This window comes from Apiospora hydei (genome assembly GCF_038363865.1).
Source record: "Apiospora hydei strain CBS 114990 chromosome Unknown utg000009l_segment0_segment0, whole genome shotgun sequence".
Classification (NCBI taxonomy): Eukaryota; Fungi; Ascomycota; class Sordariomycetes; order Amphisphaeriales; family Apiosporaceae; genus Apiospora; species Apiospora hydei.
Genome location: NW_027117368.1, coordinates 6,662,095 through 6,680,983, shown reverse-complemented (window position 1 = coordinate 6,680,983; position 18,889 = coordinate 6,662,095). Strand labels below are relative to the sequence as shown.

At 52.9% G+C, this 18,889-nt stretch overlaps 6 protein-coding genes across 6 annotated transcripts; 2 read left to right on the top strand and 4 right to left on the bottom strand.

Moving 5' to 3' along the window:
* Nucleotides 1–1,265: 1,265 nt before the first annotated feature.
* On the bottom strand, nucleotides 1,266–4,044 carry PG997_013905 (F-box protein; the record flags this gene model as incomplete). Its single annotated transcript, XM_066818219.1, is given in 3 exon segments — nucleotides 1,266–3,104; nucleotides 3,119–3,888; nucleotides 3,945–4,044. 3 exon segments carry the CDS (start codon nucleotides 4,042–4,044, stop codon nucleotides 1,266–1,268), a joined length of 2,709 nt encoding a protein of 902 aa, XP_066663911.1.
* Nucleotides 4,045–5,408: 1,364 nt separating this feature from the next.
* On the top strand, nucleotides 5,409–6,981 carry PG997_013904 (uncharacterized protein; the record flags this gene model as incomplete). The annotated part of the gene is made up of 6 exons (XM_066818218.1): nucleotides 5,409–5,488; nucleotides 5,549–5,616; nucleotides 5,696–5,701; nucleotides 5,755–5,972; nucleotides 6,019–6,459; nucleotides 6,559–6,981. The coding sequence occupies 6 exons, from the start codon at nucleotides 5,409–5,411 to the stop codon at nucleotides 6,979–6,981; spliced, it is 1,236 nt and encodes a 411-aa protein (XP_066663910.1).
* A 529-nt stretch (nucleotides 6,982–7,510) lies between these two features.
* On the bottom strand, nucleotides 7,511–9,513 carry PG997_013903 (uncharacterized protein; the record flags this gene model as incomplete). Its single annotated transcript, XM_066818217.1, has 4 exons — nucleotides 7,511–7,885; nucleotides 7,999–8,493; nucleotides 9,039–9,218; nucleotides 9,289–9,513. 4 exons carry the CDS (start codon nucleotides 9,511–9,513, stop codon nucleotides 7,511–7,513), a joined length of 1,275 nt encoding a protein of 424 aa, XP_066663909.1.
* Nucleotides 9,514–10,184: 671 nt separating this feature from the next.
* PG997_013902 (uncharacterized protein) lies at nucleotides 10,185–11,064 on the bottom strand (the record flags this gene model as incomplete). Its single annotated transcript, XM_066818216.1, has 3 exons — nucleotides 10,185–10,513; nucleotides 10,556–10,685; nucleotides 10,945–11,064. 3 exons carry the CDS (start codon nucleotides 11,062–11,064, stop codon nucleotides 10,185–10,187), a joined length of 579 nt encoding a protein of 192 aa, XP_066663908.1.
* A 3,926-nt stretch (nucleotides 11,065–14,990) lies between these two features.
* PG997_013901 (uncharacterized protein) lies at nucleotides 14,991–15,485 on the top strand (the record flags this gene model as incomplete). The annotated part of the gene is made up of 1 exon (XM_066818215.1): nucleotides 14,991–15,485. The coding sequence occupies one exon, from the start codon at nucleotides 14,991–14,993 to the stop codon at nucleotides 15,483–15,485; it is 495 nt and encodes a 164-aa protein (XP_066663907.1).
* Nucleotides 15,486–17,414: 1,929 nt separating this feature from the next.
* Nucleotides 17,415–18,519, bottom strand: PG997_013900 (uncharacterized protein; the record flags this gene model as incomplete). Its single annotated transcript, XM_066818214.1, has 2 exons — nucleotides 17,415–17,431; nucleotides 17,799–18,519. 2 exons carry the CDS (start codon nucleotides 18,517–18,519, stop codon nucleotides 17,415–17,417), a joined length of 738 nt encoding a protein of 245 aa, XP_066663906.1.
* Between the last annotated feature and the right edge of the window lie 370 nt (nucleotides 18,520–18,889).

The window sequence follows — 18,889 nt, the reverse complement described above, 5'->3', positions numbered from 1 at the left end:
ATGACTATCTCCGGCGGCGGCGGCTGCTGTTGTGCAACCAGGTTCCAGCATCATGGGTTTTGGCACCTACCGACGGGATGGACGAGAAGGGTATGACAACACCCGCCCGTTGCCCCGGCGAAACCACCAAGTTTCGTACAAAACATATCTGCATCATGGTACTTTTTGGCGAGCCCGCATAGGTTCTGCCAAGCATACGTACACACGTCTCCCTGCAATAAAAGGTCGAGTGCGCCACACGAGGCAGCACCAGGCATACATGATCTAGGCTACTAGCTTCAGCGTCAACGCAGACGTGTACCTTGGTTAACAGGCAGCAAGATTAAACAGGTTCGTCAAGAAATGTGTAATACAAGCCACGCTTCTCCATCGTTGCCTTCGAAGGGGTCCTGTGATAGCTCAGGCAATGACTCACCCACTGTTCGTGCAGGTTACATTCTCTCTCTACCTAGGATACTACGATAGGTAGCGACGGGCTCTCGGGATTACGTTGTCGCTTTTTATATAAACCCGATGAACACTATCCCTGAACAAGCAAGTTGCGTTGTAAGTAGCGGTACAGTTACTTAGTCCTTTAGACTGCCACTAGGTAAGTCGAAAACCCAAGCAATTTCGTGAGGAATTACTCTATATCCAATTTTGCCCCTCCATTTATCTCGTGGAGTATGTATATGTCAGCAGCCGAGCTATTTCTAGAACGGCTGTGGCTCACGTGCTGTCTGTCGCTGTATCAATGGATGTTGGATGGTGACTGACCCAAATATGCGGGATTGATGTGTCGCGGTCGTCCACTCGGTAGCACCCGGAATACTCCACTCCCAATTGATCCTCATCTCGGGATCGGGGAGGCCAACACCAGCACCAGGAACCGCTTCTGCGTGATGGAGTAACCCGAAAGAGGCAGGTCTGCCGGGCGCGCGTGATCTATGACTGGCGCTATACATGGATTACCCCCCTTGAAACCTGAGGCCTTCGGATCCTTCTTTTTTCTTCGTGTTGTGGTCAACCTATTTTGGGTCATTCCTCCTCTTGGGGACTCGGGACGGAAGATCTAGGAAGACGATAAAGAAACGCGGCTTGGCCCGATATTATCCGACCTACTATTACTTGAACCCCAACTGGAGACAGAGATTCAGATGACCTGGATCAAGGGGCGCTGATTGATTAGATGGATCAACCAAGGTATTATTGATGTCCAATAGTCGTGCACACGAAGGGCCATCCTTCTGTGGAGAAACCTGCTTCGCTTGGACAGATCTAAGTAATTACATGACAGAGCAGTCCATCCCGTACATGGCGCGTTCGACATTGCGCTTTACCTGGTACCAGTCTGCCCGCCGCTCTGCATATTCATAGACTTCTTCGGCGCGGAAGATGCCCCCGAACCGATCTCCATCCGCAATAATAGTGGCCATTTCTTTAGCATGCTTGGCGTCTATCAGGTAAATCTGGCTCAGTTCCCGGAGAGCCTTGAAGTATGCCAGCAGATCTTGATTCTTCAGACCTCGAATGTATTCGTAGTAGAGGGTCATGTCGGCGATCAGTTTCATCGCTCCCTCGGTGCTGATACGTTGACGCTTGAGGTGTTTACAGACCGCCGTAAACAAGCGCAGCCCAACCTCTCCGTTGAAGACATCAAGCATCGTCTTCTCCGTGCTCCCCACAAGCATATTTGTGTGGGAGGCAACCAGGTCCTTGACCCGTATCGCAGTCTGGGTTGGTCCCATGTCACCGTCTTGCTGCGTGCCCTTCTCTTGGGAGGCGGGTGGCGGATTGAAGTCTGTCGGCAGTTGCGTTGTTGCGCAAATGTACTCGACCTCGTCCATCAAGACATCAATGCCCTTGTTCAAGCCTGCAGCTACGCTTTCGTCCAGCATCTGTTCCCATTTCTTCTTGGCTAGCCCGGCAGGGTCGAGGAAGTCGTTCCGATCAGAGATCTTAGGGGCAGCCAGTTGCTGTTCGTAGAACACATCGATCATCTGTGAGATAAGGTCTCCTACATTGACCAGCTCGATGAAAGTTACGAGCGGAGCCACGCCTTCTTGATCATGGTCGCTCACCTCACGGGCCTTATACTTGGACAGATGGTCGACAGCCTTCACAAACCCGTTCTTGACGTGGTCCTGGCCCAGAATCTTGAGCAGAGTGATGAAGATTGCTTCGCACTGCTCCCGGGCTTCTTCGCCAGCTTGCCCGCCAAGTCTGATGAAGACGGCAATCCTACCCAGACCCTCTCTAGCACTACCTACAAGGTCAAGAGCAACTTCAATGCTGAAGAGAGACTTGATACCCTCAAGGCGGTTCGCCATGAGAGCCGCCTTGGCCTTCAACTCATCAGTAGGTGCCTCGGATGGGAGCGGGCCTGTTTTCGGCTCGAGGCTGCCATCGACATCTGGGGTGGTCTGTGAAGCCACGGGCATGCCCGTTATGCTATTTCGCACATTGCCTCCACTAGCAGCAGCCGTTGACTTGCTGGACCCGAAAGGTGATGATATAGGAATGGTGGGCAAGACTGTCACTGGCATCATGACAACCTTCTTGAACGAGCTTAAGAAGTCATTCTTAGCCGCCCTTCGGTTAAAGTTGCCCATGTAGAAAGACTCTACGCTAGCATCTTGTTCCGATAGCTTCTGTTCCCAATTAAGCACTTCCCGTTCGGCATACTTGGTAAAGAAATCCAACTCCTCTCGAAGGTATAAGTCGAGATGCAGGTCGAACGTCTTGAGCCCAAAATCCTTCGCATGAGTCTCGAGGCTCTGTTTGGACTTGGAAGGCGGATCGAGAGACCCCACAAACGCCATGCACTGCTCGAAAAGACCCGACGCCGCCTTCAGGTAGGCCTCCAGGTTCCTATCGTGTGACTCGTCCAGGATTGGGGTGATGTATTCACCAATGATGTCTTCCCTGACCTTATCTAACAATGTCCAGAACACATTCTCTGCATCCGGGAAGATCTGGCTGATCACCGCCGACTGCTCGTTGAACTTGATGGCCAGAGTCTTGAAGAACGCCCGAGACGGTTCGAGGGTTATGCCGTCTTCTGGGGCTTGGTTTATACAGTCCATGGGGTTCCCGAGCGCATCGCGGTTGTTGAGGATGGGGTGCTTGAAACAAACACATCCATGGCAGCGTTTCCGCCATTCAAGTCGTGAAGAACGTGTGCGTATCTCTTCATTTTCCCCTCTACGTCCCAGGACTCGTAGCCTTGTTCAAACTCCCTCAACACGGCATTCTCGAAGATGTTGCACATGTTGGTCAAGACTTCGCCCCTCTCGTTCCAGCCTTGGGCCCAGTCATTCTGGGAGAATCGCTGGAGGTTGCGAAGCATCTGAGCTTGCTTCTCGGGATCACGGAAGGCCTTGAAGACCGCTGGTTCTGTATGGCTCTTTGCTTGGGCGAGGTCGTAGTAGAAAGGGGCGAGCGCTCCGTAGATCTTTCCATACTCTTGCCTCGCGTATCCGCGAATACTCCGCACGTTTTTATAGATGTCTAGGATTGTGGCGGGGTCCTCTTGCGAGTTCTTGGTCGACGCGTGTAAACTCAGAGTCTCGAATCCGTCCACTCGTATTTCCGGAGCCCTGGCGGCTTCTTCGGCCAGTTTTTTCCGTCGCTCCTCCTCCTGTCCCGCATCGAATAGTGTAGTCCGCTTGGCAGCTAGAGGGGTGGCACCGGCGGCGGCGGCATTGGCGCGTTCTGCGGCCTCGCGCTTCCGCTTGATAGCTTCTTCGAACCGTCTCCGGGCTTCGGCTTCGTCCCAACATCCCATACTCACCAGTCGAGATACCCATCGTGTGTCATCGTATACCATTTCCTTCATACGGCGAGAGGTCTTGGCGAAGCTAATCTGGTCCGAAACGGGCAGGAAGTCGAGTATGGACACCAGGATCTCTGGGGCGGGTAAGCAATCATGTTGCATGGCAGACTATCGTCGCAGAGGCACTCACCAGCTGGTAGAACGGGCTTGGTATCGAGCATGGTCGTGGCCTGCAGCGTACTCAAGATACTGGACCTGCCAGGCTGCGAGGCTCTTTTGTAGTTCGACATGGTGAACGTGGTCAATCGAGAGCAGCCCTCGACGTACAGCTTTCCCTGTGGTTTATTCTGCGAGAAAAGCGAAAGCCATGCGTGTACCGATGCACACAGAACAATCGAGGACCTTCATGGAGAGGCCCGAGGTGTTTAGGGGATGGCCGTCGGAAGGCTTGAGGTTATCCGGGGCGTTTGGTTATGGTGTCAGTGGGGAATGCCAGCGCAACCGCTACAAACGAACCGGGGGTAACTTTAGCATCTCCAAGGCCGAGCCGAATAAAGGAGCAAGGACCTCTGGCCCTCTGGTTCTGCAGCATCAGCTGCCCGCAGCTGCAGGCCGCTCAATGACAATCTTCCTTTGTAACAACACCTCTTTGTAATCAACATATCAAGTGCAGCCAGCTCCTACTTCTACTTCTGTCGACGAATATGTCTTCTATTTGAATTGGACTGGAAGATATCACTGTATCGTATGTGCATCGTTCGACTGCTCACCTCCATCCAGGCTACCGAATTAAAGCGGGCGAGATTGCACCATTCTATGGGTACGCCTCTGTAAGCCGACGGGGATAAGAGCTCCCTCCTGTCAACAGACCACTTGCACGCTTCTACACGCAGCTTGTAACATGCAAACGTACCATGAAGATGTATGTTTCCATGTAGACAGTAAGGAAGCACCCGGATATGCGACACGTTGTACCGCATCGAGCTGACCGATTGATAAAACAAAAATGCAATTAAATCCACGCGCTTGCTGTAAGCCTCTCTCATCTTCCGAAGTGGTCTCATTGGCCTGTTCGGCTGTGTACTTCTTTAGGAAGGGATGGCTAATCATCCCCCTGGTATTCGCGTATTCACCAGGCAAGCAACACCCGCGACCGCCATCTCCCATACGGAGAGCGCGTTGGATGGAAATGTTCTCGCTCCATCTACCTAATATGCCCTCGTCTTTTGCTTGAAAAGCGCATTAGTTGCATGCGTATCGCGGCTTCCGTATCGTCAAACCCAGCTCGGAGGTCGACACAACAGTCCCTGTTGCCATCTACTACGAAGCACTGCGCAGGAAGCATCCAGGTTCCTCGCATTGATAACCTCACCTCCCACTCACTTACTCACGCCGGACATTTATGAAATACATACTCTATAAGGCACCTTTGGTCTATAAGAGTCACCTCTTTCTCTCAGTTACCGCTAGTAAATTCGGAAAAAGCTTGTGGCATTGGCTACCCACTTACATTGATGCCTTGGACTTCTTCATCGCTTATTGAATACCGACTGCAAACCATACATCATCTTGTTTTCTCTTCCTCTTCTTCTCCCCTTTAATCAGGGCATCTTCTATGCGTATTTTCAATCTAATGGACTGATAAATATCAAACATGGCGAAACCAATACTTCCAACGTCTTCTCTACCGCACATGCGAGCTGGGTTGTCGCTGCATCCTGCTTTCTACGTTGCGTAAGGTCCTCCTTCGGCCCTGACTCCAAGTCACTCACTGATTCGGTGAACGGCCTACAGTAGCTGGATATTCTTCTCCAACTTGACCATATTATTCAACAAATGGCTAATCGACAATGCTGGGTTTCGTAAGTACATGTATCTAATATATGCCATGAATTAGGCAGTGGCATCAGTCAACCAACGATGATACTAACACTGTCGTAGGATATCGTAAGCCCCCCCTAGATATTGGGTTGGATACGTCATGCTAATATGATCCAAAGCGGTTATCTTGACATGGTGGCATATGACATTTGCGACCCTGGCGACCCAGTTCCTCGCCAGGACGACGAATCTCCTTGACAACCGCCACAGCGTCCAGATGACGAGGCCGTTCTACCTGAGAGCCGTGGTTCCCATCGGCTTGCTATACAGCGGGAGCATGGTCTGCAGTAACCTTGTTTACCTCTATCTCAATGTAGCATTTATCCAAATGCTCAAGGTAAACAACCCTGTTCCACTGCCCCCATCCCCTTTATCAATGCCAGCTAACAGGTGTCTACACAAAGGCGGCCTCACCTTTCTCGACCCTAGTGATAGCCTGGATGTGGGGACAGGAGCATCCGACCACGCCAATGATCCTCAAGATTCTAGTCATCGTCTTCGGCGTCCTGGTAGCCAGCGCGGGCGAGATCCACTTCTCCTGGACCGGCTTCTTCTACTCACTGGGCGGCCTGGTCTTCGAGTCGGTCCGCGTCGTCATGATCCAGGCCCTGATGTCCGGCGACGACAACGCGGGCAGGAGAAACATGGACCCGCTCGTCAGCCTGTACTACTACGCGCCCGTCTGTGCTGTGACCAACTTCTTCGTCGCCTGGGCTACGGAGTGGCCCACATTCGTCTGGAGCGACTTCATCGGCGCCGGCCCGTGGATGCTGGTTCTCAACGGCCTCGTCGCCTTCTTACTGAATGTTTCAAGTGTCATGCTGGTAAGCGAAGTTCCACCACCCCTGGGCCAACGTGATTCGCACGAAGCGAGCCAAGATCCTATGTAGCTCGTGGACTAACTCACTTGGCAACTACTGCAGATCGGGAAAACATCCGGGCTGGTACTCCATCTGACAGGGATATTGAAGAGCATCTTGCTCGTGGTCGCTTCCGTCTTCATCTGGGGAACGGCCATCTCGCCACTGCAGATCCTCGGCTACGGCACCGCCTTGACCGGCTTCGTCTTCTACAAGTCGAGCTGGTCTGATCTCAAAGCAGGCTACTCGTCCTGCTTAGCCAGGCTACGGGCGTCTCCGACATTCGGCGAGAGGCTCCCCGGCCCTGTGGTCAGAAGGCTGTTGGGGCTGGTCCTGGCCGTGTTTGTGCTGCTGGCAGTGTTCAAGTACGTGCCTAGTGATTACTTGGACTACACCGCTATTGCTTTGCCACCCGGTCGCCCACCATCTGCGGATAATGCGCCTAAGGGGTGGCATATGCCTGGAGTCGGAGTGAGCGGCAGGTGAGGAGGGATTATAGGGTGGTTATCAAGAAGAGGGGGAATTTGAATATAGCCAGTCTAGAATCGCATGCTATCGGAGGCCTGGAAGTCATACCTCGCCTTGCTGTAAGTGGCAGCAGGTCCAGCAATAGGGGTGGGGGACAACAACCGCGACTAGGTAGGGGAGGGGGAGGTTGGGTTGATAATCCCAAATAATTGGCTGCTCTATCAACGGTGGTCAAGTGATATGGGTGGTTTGAGTACGTGCTTGTGTGTAATCCTCTCAGCTTTGAGACCCATACCACATTAGGAAATTGAATTACAGGTACTTCCTAGGCACAGCCGAGACCTGACTGAGGCAGGTTTTCCTGGGTAATCTTGCGATGGGATGACGTGACCCAGGTTTTACACGGAGAGGGAACTCAAAGGAATCAAAATACTTTGGCATCAGCGTCTTGATTTTGAGATGATCATCTGGATGGCCGACGCATCTCTGTCTATCTGTCCCCCTTGAAAGACCCACCAATCAAGGAATTTTCAATCGACCTGGTTATTCATTCATGCCTTCTTACAGCGATCCATCTTTGCTCGGAAGCCCACTCTCCTCGTCCCCCTTCTTCAGAACAGCGTAACATACACGTTCCCCCTTGAGCCCCGCCGTCAGTAGTGTTCCAGCGCCAATGGCCGCTCTGCGTGAGGGACGTGCCATTCGGGATGCACTTGTCCACGATGCTGTCCATGAGTCCCGCGAGGTAGCTGGGCGCCACAAGCCAGGTGTCGCTGGCCTCGGCGCACAGGAAGGTCCGGCAGCTGCCGTACTGGGCGTCCCAGCAGTAGCCCCCGTCCACCTCGTAGTTGTCGATGACGGTCGAGCGGTTGGCGATGTAGGGGGAGAGGGTCTGGCAGTCCCTGGCGGAGGGTCCCCAGAGCTTGGCGAGGAGAGAGATGTTAGTTGATGATATGGATGAACGGCAACAACAGAGAGGGATAGAGAAGGGGGCTCGAGAGAGTAAGCAAGTAGTAGGCAAGAAAGCACACTTACTGGGTAACACTCCAGGTAGCCGGTAGAAGAATCAAAGATGGGGGGAATCACTTTGATGGATGAGTGCTCGCTTCTGGGGACGGAAGCATAAAGCTCCCGGAGAGCAGTATCGTCGAGACCGGCAGCCACGATGCCTCCTTTGTTGGAGCTGGTGCTGTGGGGCACTGCGGAAGCGCGTGGGTTGGGTATGATGGAGGTGGTGACAGCGACTCCTCCCCCAGCGATAGGGCTGCCCATGGCAAGGCAAGCTTGCAGGACGGCTACGAAGATGATCCACAGGTGCAGCATGGTTACAGACAGAGTTTCTGATGATCTTCTCGTTGCGGAAGCGTTGGAAAAGGCGATGTGAGGGTGCTGGCTGTTGGAGTGAGAGGTGTGTTGAAATGGATCAAATTTGGAAAGCGATTGGTAGACGAAAGCTCCGGGGGATCTAGGGGAGAGAATCAGTGGTGCAAGGCAGGGCAAGCAAGGCGAGGCAATTGCAGCGAATTGAGACTGGAAAGGATCTAGCACTGACTGATGTGGTTATTCCACTGGGAGGTGCAGTTGCTATTGCCATGTTGGATGAGTGGTAGTCGACATAACTGACAACAGCAGTCACCTCTTGCACTCTCTGACTCTGGACCATGTGATGCAGGATGATTTCCATTCACGCTCAGAATATACCTGATCAGGCACAGGTCCATACTTGAGTATGGACTACGAGTCAATTGATGTAATGCACTGGTATGCCAAATCATCTCCTTTGCATTGCATGCCTTTTTGCCCCACGGGATATACCACATCATGAAGGACCAAAACACGACCCAAATCCGACAAATAATCTACTTCCCAGTGTGAACATTACCTACCTAAAGTGACCTCCCATTGCTCTTCATTCAAACACCAGTTCCAGTGATATTCAGCGACTCCTGCCCTCGGTGCCCCAAGTGCACCCGATAGAACCCGCAATTACCATTAAGATCCTCACAATCGCCCTTCAGCCCGTCCTGCCCATTAACCACACAATACCGAAACAGGTGGTCGAGTTGCTCTCCTACCCACTGAAAGCTCTGATTGAGGCCCTCCGGATACGTGACTTCATCGCCGGCGCAGAAGCGCGCCTTGCAGGTCCCCTCCATCCAGACCAGGCAGGTCCCGGGCAGCAGGTTGAAACCGCCCTCGTGGCATTGGACACGCTCGACCACCTGTTGGCAATCCTCGGGGATGACTGGGGAGGGCTAGGATGAAGAAACATGTTCAGGGCCCGCGCTCACTCACTAAATGCTCCTAGGGGAAACGCGTACTTACGGAGATCTGGTAACAAGTGTAGTAATCTCTCTTCTCGAGAAGACGAGTCGCACGGCTTATGATAACTCGCCCACCCGCACTGGTGCTGGTAGGTGCAATGGACTCTGAGGTTGGGTCATTAGACGCAGCAAGTTGGCCAAGCCGTCCGGGTCGCCGCGGTAGAGCTGTAGCCACGGCAGAGGCGGCGGCAGCCAGAAGAAGTAGAAACGCACGCTTGGAGTCCATGATGTGACTACATGTAGTCAAACTGGATAGGTAGCAGCTACCTCTCGTAGAATTAATCCTATCGAATGGACAAGCACTTGTGGACAGCGAGTCTGAATCCAAAGCGGTAGAGCCGTTTGATCCGAAGCCGAGAATCGTGCCACCGACCTCAGACACAGTCTGAGCAAGTGCTACCAGAAATCCAGGAAACGCCTCGCTGACCGCGTAGAGCAGTTGCGTACGATAAACCACTCTACAGGCCTACACCGTTTAGCTGGAGCTGTCTCTAGAATTCGACGTTGTTAGATCATTTGTTGAGATTGGAAGTGATATCCCGACATGCACCCTAACGATTCGAGGCCCAACACAACTGGACCAACCCCTTTTAAAGAAACAAAAGCAGGAACCAAACTGTCTCCCGAAATAGACTCAATCAAGACGCCATACACGTACAGCAGTTTCCGAGCGCCAAAATGATTTGAATGACCTCCTCACCTGATATAACCGCATGAATCTGTCTCGTATCCATATATTGTACAACAAACAGTACAATTCCATGTTTCAACCACATCGTACCCATGGCAAGTATAGGTTCCCGGTTGGCGACATAAGCCCACCTTCTCTCAAGGTCACTCATAATATGCACCTACATCCGTACCAGAAGAGGCCAAGTACCGTAATTATCTGGTTATTCAAGTAGGCAGTTCATTGGGGCCATTGCCAGCATGTTCCAATTCCTGCGGGATTTGTCGGGGTTCAGAAGGGTCCCGAGCCACTCCAGATACAATATAATTAAGTTGAGGCGGTAGTTGCTCGCTTTGTGGGTTTGCACCGGTTGCGGGACCGGGAGGTGGAAGCGATGTTGATCTCCCTTTGCGTCGTCGACGATACACGAACCAGGCAGCATACGAGATAACCACCATCGTAGCGACGCCTGCTCCCATCCCGATCCCTGCTGCTGCGCCGGCGGGCAGACCAGAGCTTGTCGATACCAAAGTCGTCGAGCTTGGGGCGTTCGGAGCTATGTGGCTGTTCGTAGGTGAAATGCCTCTTCCAGACGTACTCGTACCCATCGTGGGTTGAGTAGCAACCGGTTCGCCATCATCGGGAACGGCGTAAAAAGGCTTAAGGTCACCAGGCGCAGCGGCATTGAACTGTTGCTTCGTGGCAATACTGCAGTTGCGCAGACCAGGCTGCGGAAAGTAGCAACAAGCCCATAACTTCTTCGACTCGAGGTAGGTTACGTCCCAAAAGTCGTTGGCTTTCAAATACCCATGATCAGTGTGATATTCCTCAACATGTGATTGAGCTGTCCAGACGATCAAACAGCTTGGACTTACGACAGAGCACCCTGCAGAATGGCGATGGGAAGCCGGAGCTCGTACAGCCCGCCGCATAAAAACCACTCCCACCGTTCAATGGATGTGTATAATGGCACAACCCATCACTCACGCAGGTGTCTCCAGAAACACAGCATGGCACCGCCGGAATGGAGGTGTTCGTTGGTCCACACGGTCTTTGGTCACCATACAGCGCTGGGCCGTTTCCCCAATAATAGCCCCAACAGGACATGATATAGCGGAATCTTCTCTGGAGGTTGGTCTCACGATTTGTTGCAGGCGCCTAACACCCATGCGCGTAGAAAAGAAAGAATCTAGATTTATAATTCGCTCATGTTAGTAGATTGTGTGATGCCTCCATATTCAGCCCGTCTGGAGCGCCTAACAGGACCGGAGCTTTGTTCCAGGTTATCGCCTCCTGTGCAACAGTATTAATTTGCCCAAGAAAGACACTGGGCCACAAAGGGCGCACATGATGAATCCAGAGGAGGTACGAAAGGTCGCGGAGTTGCCGACTGCGCCTGATCGACAACAAGATGAGTGAGAGTGCTAGGTTGAACTGGGGGTTCACAAGAAGCGATGGCGAGGGAGCCAGCATATGCTGATATCGCAGTGGTCTCGACAACACAATCTCAGCCTCACGATTGGACACGGCTATCGATCGAGTTCTTCGTCAGATCGGAAACAACTAAGCATGCAAGCACAGTTTATTCAACGGGTCCCGACCCGAACCACGGCGCGACTCGACATGCCCGGAGTAGCCGACATGGCCGCAACTCGGTGCGAGCCTAGAGTGGGAGCCTAGAGTGGGAGCCGAAAACACGTGCCGGGCGCATGGTTCTTCTACCTGAGGGTGTCACATGCGGGATACAGTGCCACGATTTGTGCAATCGTACCCGCACCCTGAATATCAGCGACGATCGCGTTGTGCCATAGCATACCTAACCACGCTCTATGCTCTGATGGTCTTGCTCCACCAAGCAAAGACTCTGTAAGGATCAATGAGAAGATCAATCAGCCATACCGCTCTATTGGAACTTTTGTTGAGTGGCAGGTGTGTCTCTGCAGCCTGTGCTCGCCTTCATTCGTAACCGAGTGACATTTTCAACAGGTGCCACAAGCCGGCCAAGTCCCAGCCAGACGCATTTAGATGACGGCACTGGCTCAGCCTCCGAATGCCTCTTCCTACAGGATGAACGAAATGTGAACGAATAGGGATCGCTTTCATAGTAGCCATGACAGCGCCGGTAAGTTTTGCCGGAAGGTTCGAATGGTACTAAATATAGAGGGGATTCAAGGTTGAGGCCCGTCAACCTTAAAAGCAAAGTACGTTCAACCATTCAAGGGGAGTTGGCAAGCTGGTAAAGAAAGCCACATGGAAATGAATGCCAAGCAGCCGCCACACGTTGACTGGGGCTTTCCCCTATTGAACCATGCCAATGTAGCATAAAGTGCCAGAAAAGAAAAAACGCCATGCATATTGTTACATATATAGATTTGCGGATAAATTGGGGCAGTGAGGGTCGATCACTGGGAACGCGCTTATTAGATAATTTCCATCACCATCTGCTCCGAGCCTTGTACGAACATCCAAACGTCATCGATGGAACGAAAAGGCTCTTTAACGGATATCAATGCCAGTGCCCGCGAACTAAGTAGTAGCCGATGAGGGTTTTGGTCATGGAAGATGAAGATGAACATTACTTAATAGACAGGCGTTGTCGCCCTTCGCCTTCGCCGTCGTCGTCCTTGGCACCACCAGACAGGCGCTTGAGGTTGTCAATTGAGAGAGAGAGAGACATGCTGCTCCTGCTGCTGCTGCGGCTGCTGCTGATAGCAAGAAGCAGTCCAGACACTTCCAATCCATGACACTGGGCCGGAATAGGCATGTACATAACGTACGTTACGTGCATGTATGGAGAACCCTGTGACGAGCGATAAAAAGTCGTTAGCCGCATGCATGTACGCGGCGATATCGCCTCATACGGCGCGCGGCCTAGATGCTTTTTACTTGCTTTTCCGTGCCTTCTCGGCCGGGAAGTCTTTCCTCCTTGACATGCTAGCTCATAGAGTTTGAAGGTCTTCCTCGCAAAGCTGAACAAGTGCCTGTCAAACTGCCGAGCAGGGAATCAATCATGTCACATAGCTCTTGCATGGGATGGTTTTTCTGCAACTAGGTTCCTCACTCCTGCTCCTCTTCTCTGAGGTATGCAGAAATGAGAATCAGCAGACGCAAAGTAATATGCCGGCTATACGGCTTTTTCTTCTTCCCTCTCTTATGCGAATTGCGCCGTGCTGGTCGATGGTACTGTTCCCTTGAAGCTGGCCATGATCGAGTCGCGGCGCGTGCTAAGAGACCCCACCGTGGCCTAGAATTGGGCCATATCCGGTGATAGTGCTTGATCGCGTAGTGCCAGGCGTGACCTAGCTCTCCTAGTTCTCGCAGCGATAGCAGGTCAACTGCGCCTCTAGGAGCACTTCCGGTCGATAGTGAGAGAACTGCAGCTCGTCGTCGCTTCTTATACTCGAACTAGAGTTTTGGGCACTTTGAAGCGGGATGCGGGGTGAGCTACTGACAATTGTGTCATCATCAGCATCATCATCATCATGTCCAAAATATGTACCTACATTCGATCACTATCCGAGCCCGGGTACGTAGGTACGTGCTTGATGCTGAGGAGCATTGGGATCAACCCTGGTCTCCCTATCAACCACAGATCAACGGAGCGCACGCAATAACGGGAACTGTCTCAGCCGGTTCACGTGAGAGCCGGGTAAACAAGAAACAAACGAAGATTTGACCATAGCAAAGGCTCCATCCAGGCTCCTTGACCTGGAGAGCTATGTCATTTTGGTTTGCATCATGAGCAGGACCGTTCGGGCTCCTACTGTACTTGGAGTATGTCTGTAACCCGCTACCGGCGCAAAGAACGGCCAAAGGCCCTGGGGTGGTCAAGGTCTGCAGCAGCAGAAACCTTGGTGCTTGGCACCATCTTTAGGCCAGTTAAGCTTAGCGCAGCCTACCCCGAGCACGCTGCACAACGTGCCCTGCTGCTGCAGTTCCCTAGTGGCCCTTGGTGCCCTAGCTGCCCTAGCTGCTTCTGCTAGCCCGGAAGTGGGCGCGCGCGCGGGCTGCGACCTGCTTTTTCGCAGCCGCTAAAGAAGTTTGGACGCCCCTTTTGCGACGCGCATTTACAGGCGAGATTGGCCTGTCATCGGTTGATTTGATCTTGATTGACCCTGTCATCCCAGCCGGGCCCCCACCTTGAAATTGCTGGGTTCCAACGAACTAGCAGGCGGGATCTTCCATCCACTCTGGGAGGCGCTAGACTGGCTAGCAGGGTCCAGGGACAGGGTTGCTTTCGGGGAGGGAGCAGAGGAGCAGAGGAGCAGTGGTTCTCTCAATGGGTTCTGCAGTGGGAGAGCAACGGTGCGAGACAAGCTAGAGGAAGGGACAAGAAAAAGAGACAGGTACCATCTGCTGTTCTGGCCTGCTCTTTGATGCGTCCCCTTGCGTACGTACCTATGTACGTTCGATATTGCATGACCCCTTCCCGCATCTCTTGACTGCCTGCCTACTACTTACGCTTGTAATACATAGCATCTAGCTCCCGCTCTTGCTTGGCTTCACCCTCGTTCCTGTCTTATTCCTGTCTTGTCTTGTCTTGTTGTCTGTCAGTCGGCCCATCCACTCCTTCTCTTCTTACCATTCTCGTCCCATAACAGGCCGTCGGACCCCCAGCTTCTTTGCCTTTGCTCTTAGCCTCTAAGTGCCTCCCGCGCCCTTACGCAACACGAGTACGAAGCTGCCTCTCAACAAACAAGCCATCGACTGATCAATTGAATGAACCACCTTGCCTGTCGTTCCTTCTTCTTATTACCTGCTTCGTTTCACCTTGCTTGAAACCTGCCTCGCTCGACATTGTTCGCGCAATTGTCCCAGTTTCATCAAAGCTCCTCCAGCAAACGCCACCCCAGCATCCGAGCATCTTATTGTGCCCAAATGCTTTGAACAAACGACAATCCCATTTTATCCTTATAATTTTGGAAGGGGTAGGAGCAATTCAACGACCCTTTTTCCTTTGATCTGGGAGCTATTCTCCAGACAATACCATACAGACAACAACACAAAAACCAAACACCAAAAACCCGTCAACAATGGCGCCGCAAATCAACAACAACGACAGCTCAGAGAAGGGCCCCGTGGTGGTAAACACCACGGACCTGGTGCACTCGAGCAACGTCTCCGGGACGACGACGCTGGGCGCCAACGAGAAGGACGTGGTGGAAACGAGCATGGAGCTCGGGCGGAACTCGAGCGTGTCGACGCCCAGCACGGCGCACCACCTGAACCCCTTCGACGCCGACATTGAGGCGCTGCGCTCGTCCGACAACCTGAACCGCAAGTCGATATCGGCCACGCCCCCGAACCCTAACTGCTCGGTCTGGCCCGGCCAGGACCACTGGAAGCGCAAGGCCAAGGCGGCCAAGAGGCAGAACCGGACATGCAACTGCATGGCGCACCTCAGCAAACGGAATCGGATAATCGCCAAGCTCCTCCTTGGCCTGCTCATCATCGGCATTGCCGTCGGCGTCGGCGTCGGCATCAGCAAGCCTTTAGGGGCCGACATCTGGAAGCCCAAGGGGGCCTAGGGCGGTCCTCTCACTTCACGGATTTCTACCAACTAGAGAAGATCCCATCTTGCGGGTCGTCATCATCATCATCATCATCGCATCGCCTCGTGTGCAGGATGCCTCCTTTGGTTCGACACGCACGAACGACACTACGCATTGCTGCTCCACTCGGGGCATGTTTCGTGTATATATTTTTTTCACCGCCGATATAATGGCAAACGCAAGATATCAGCCTTGCCGCATCAGGGAAAGAAAATAGGGTTTACGGACGGCGTTTTGGGGAGTTGGCTTTGTTATTGGGCACCAGGGAATGGCCTAGAGTATTTACGCGGACCAAAGCGTTTGGACCTTCATTCACAGCGACTCAGTATAGGGGATTATTACATGTACGAGCCAACGAATTGGTTCGCCAGACATTTTGGCGCAACAGCAAGCATATGTATTTGAATACGAGAACCGGTCGACTTTGAAAGACAAGTCGACGACATGAACCATCACACGCACATCTTTTCGGCATACGCCCAGAATCCCATCATTCGCAAATGTGATGATTATGTGTGATATGCAACCTGCAATGGTTTCGCATTGAATTGACAGGCGCCGGTGACGCCCATGCAGCAAGCAGCTGTGCAGCCATTTCTGTTGAGCGGCTCCTCAATTGCCGGCTAACTTACATAAGTCATTTCGACCTGTATACGGCCATCCACAAATCATGATTGACTGATCCGTCCGATATAGCGTCCGGTATAGCCCCGACCTGAAACAGCATGTGCCATTTATATCCAAACAGTCTTTCGCTGCGATCCTGCCCAGCACGCCCACGACCTGGTTTTACAACCTACTGTACGGAGAGTACTGTACAGGCGACACAGGACAAGTTCGAAACCAAAACTGGACGGCCAGAACGACCAACAAGAATACGATCGTCTGAAACGGGAGAAAGCCAACCCCCACTAAACTATTTTGACCCCCGTCATTGATCGTCGTGCGAACTTGCTTCTGGGCAACTGCTGCCACCGTGGCAGCGGTAGAGCAGGCGGCTCTGAAACGGGTTGCTTTTTTTCGTTGGCGAACAGTCAACCTTATCATCCCCTTCACGCCCCCGTCTAAATGGCATGCATGCATTGCAGATCGCCAAGTTCAATCAGTCTTCTCGCTTTTTTCTTATCTTTTTCGTGGTCCAATATGCATGACGGCCACGGAATCATACGAGAAGAGGGCTTTGACGCAGAGAATTTTCGCATTAAACGGTTCGTATTCGACTGTGCCGCAGCTACCACTTACTATGCGGGCTGTGTAGGCATGGGCAATATTGGTTCAGGACCATACTTGGACCATGCCCATCCATATATTCGGAGTCCGCTAGCCTACAGAGCCTAGCCGCCAGGGCCAATCAGGGCTAACCGTCTTGGTTACCATCCACCCCATCGTGGGAAAGCTCCACCTGCCTGATCCGGCTTTGGAGAGAGAGGGAGAGAGAGATGAGAGAGAGAACGGGCAAACGGGGCAGTCGGCCGGGCGGGCTTGGATGTACCACTATTTTCGAATATACTGGGTCGCGTACATATCTCTGGGACTCCCCGGCCTCCGCGCGCACACGATTCATGAACGGGTGGGAGAGGGAACATCCCAGTCGTACTTTTGTAGGTAGTTTCCTACTAAGAGCCAGCACTACAGTAAACTGGGATCAACCCGTCCCCGATACGAAGGAAGACGAAACATCGCTGACCGCCATTACGTAGGTATGTTTATGTGCGTCCCGTCTTCCAAAAGATCGGCGGCATGATCAGGTTGTTCAAGGCGGCGGGGGCATATGGAGTGGATAGGAAGCGGCCGTGAACCCCCGTGGGCAACGGCAGCCCGTCCGTGAGTGTGCCGAGATCTAGGGTCGGGATCTGAGAATACCCGGCTTCCTGACTCGAGCTTCCATTTCCGGAGCACCGGCGCTCAAGGTGGTACATGCACTATTGGAAAGTCAGCATTTCGGACGCAGGACTTCGACAAATAAGGTTATCATGATAGTGCGCGTGAGCATAGGAAACGGTCCATCGGATGGAAGAAGAATGCAGAATGCATGCAAGTAATCTGTGCCTCAAATTACTACTATCCTTAGGTACTGCCTACCTAGGCCAAGTAAAGCAACCTAGCACTTGGAATGATCGGGAGGGTGAAGTGCCGTTCGGCATCTCTCTCTCTCTCTATCTCTCGGGATCCACACGGGCCGGGGGCGGAACAATGCAGCTGACTCCTTACTTTTTTTCTTTTCCTTCTTGTCTTGTTTGTCCCCCACCCCCCGCATCCTTTGAGCAATCCCGGCTCGATTAGACGTACCGAAGCCCGCTGCCGTCACCCCAGGCCCTCTGCTCCTCCGCTCCGTGCGGATGATGCCCCATCGTAGCGGCCTCGCCATACATGGGCGCCGTGGGACGAGGTAGGTAAGGGGCGCCGTGGGACGAGGTAGGTAAGGCGCGGCGTCGACGTCTTGGTCGCTACTGCTCTCTTGCTGATGCTGCTGCTGCTGGTATTCCTGTGGGCGGTACGGGTTGGTTGAGTACCTCGATCGCGGTGTCACGGGCGTCAAGCTATTGTGGTTTCTTCTATTGTTGATGTTGTTGTTGCTACCGCCACCGCCGCCGCCGCTTCGGGGCGTGGCGGGTTCCCAAGGGTTGTTAGGATGACGCGAAGTGGTTTTGCCTGCTGCTGCTGCCGACGCCGCCGCCGCCGCCGACTCGGCCGTTGTTGTTGTTGCGGTGGTTGTTGCTGCGGTTACTATCGTGAGTTTACTGCGGTTAGCGCCGTTCCGACCTGCTGCACTGCTGCTTTCCGCAGCGTCATACTTCCAGGGGTGATAATACCTGTCCAGCTTGGCGGCCCGGCCCGTCTCGAGGTCGTTCTTGGCCTTGGCGGCCGCGGCGCGGCGGTCCCGCCACGTCGAGTAGACCGCGATGGCGAGGAAGATGACGGGGATGAGGAAGATGATGACGTAGAGCCAGGTCCAGTCGGTTCCGTCGCCCTTGAAGGGGTCTTCTGCCGATTCTCTTGTTTCCCCCATGCTGCCTGTCTGTTCTTCGCGTGTTGTCGTTGCAAGGATGTTCCGTCCCTTCTTCCTCCTCTCAGTTGTCTTATTATCTTTTCTTCTTGTAACCTGCAAATGTAGGCAGGATGCCAATCAATCAATGATATGGCAAGGCTCTCGAAGAATATGGTAAAGTGTGAAGTAGAAGTGTCGAGCTATTCTCCCCGACGGACGAACCCGAAAGAAAAGAAGCGACAAGAGATCAACTCTTGATATGCTCGGGTCGCCCTCGTCCAGGAGGAGATGAAAGCCTTTGGAAATGAGGTGAGAAAATAGAGTTTGTGCAAGCACAATAGTAATGAAATGAGACGAGTATGAAGCTGCTGCTTGTTGCTATGTCAATGTC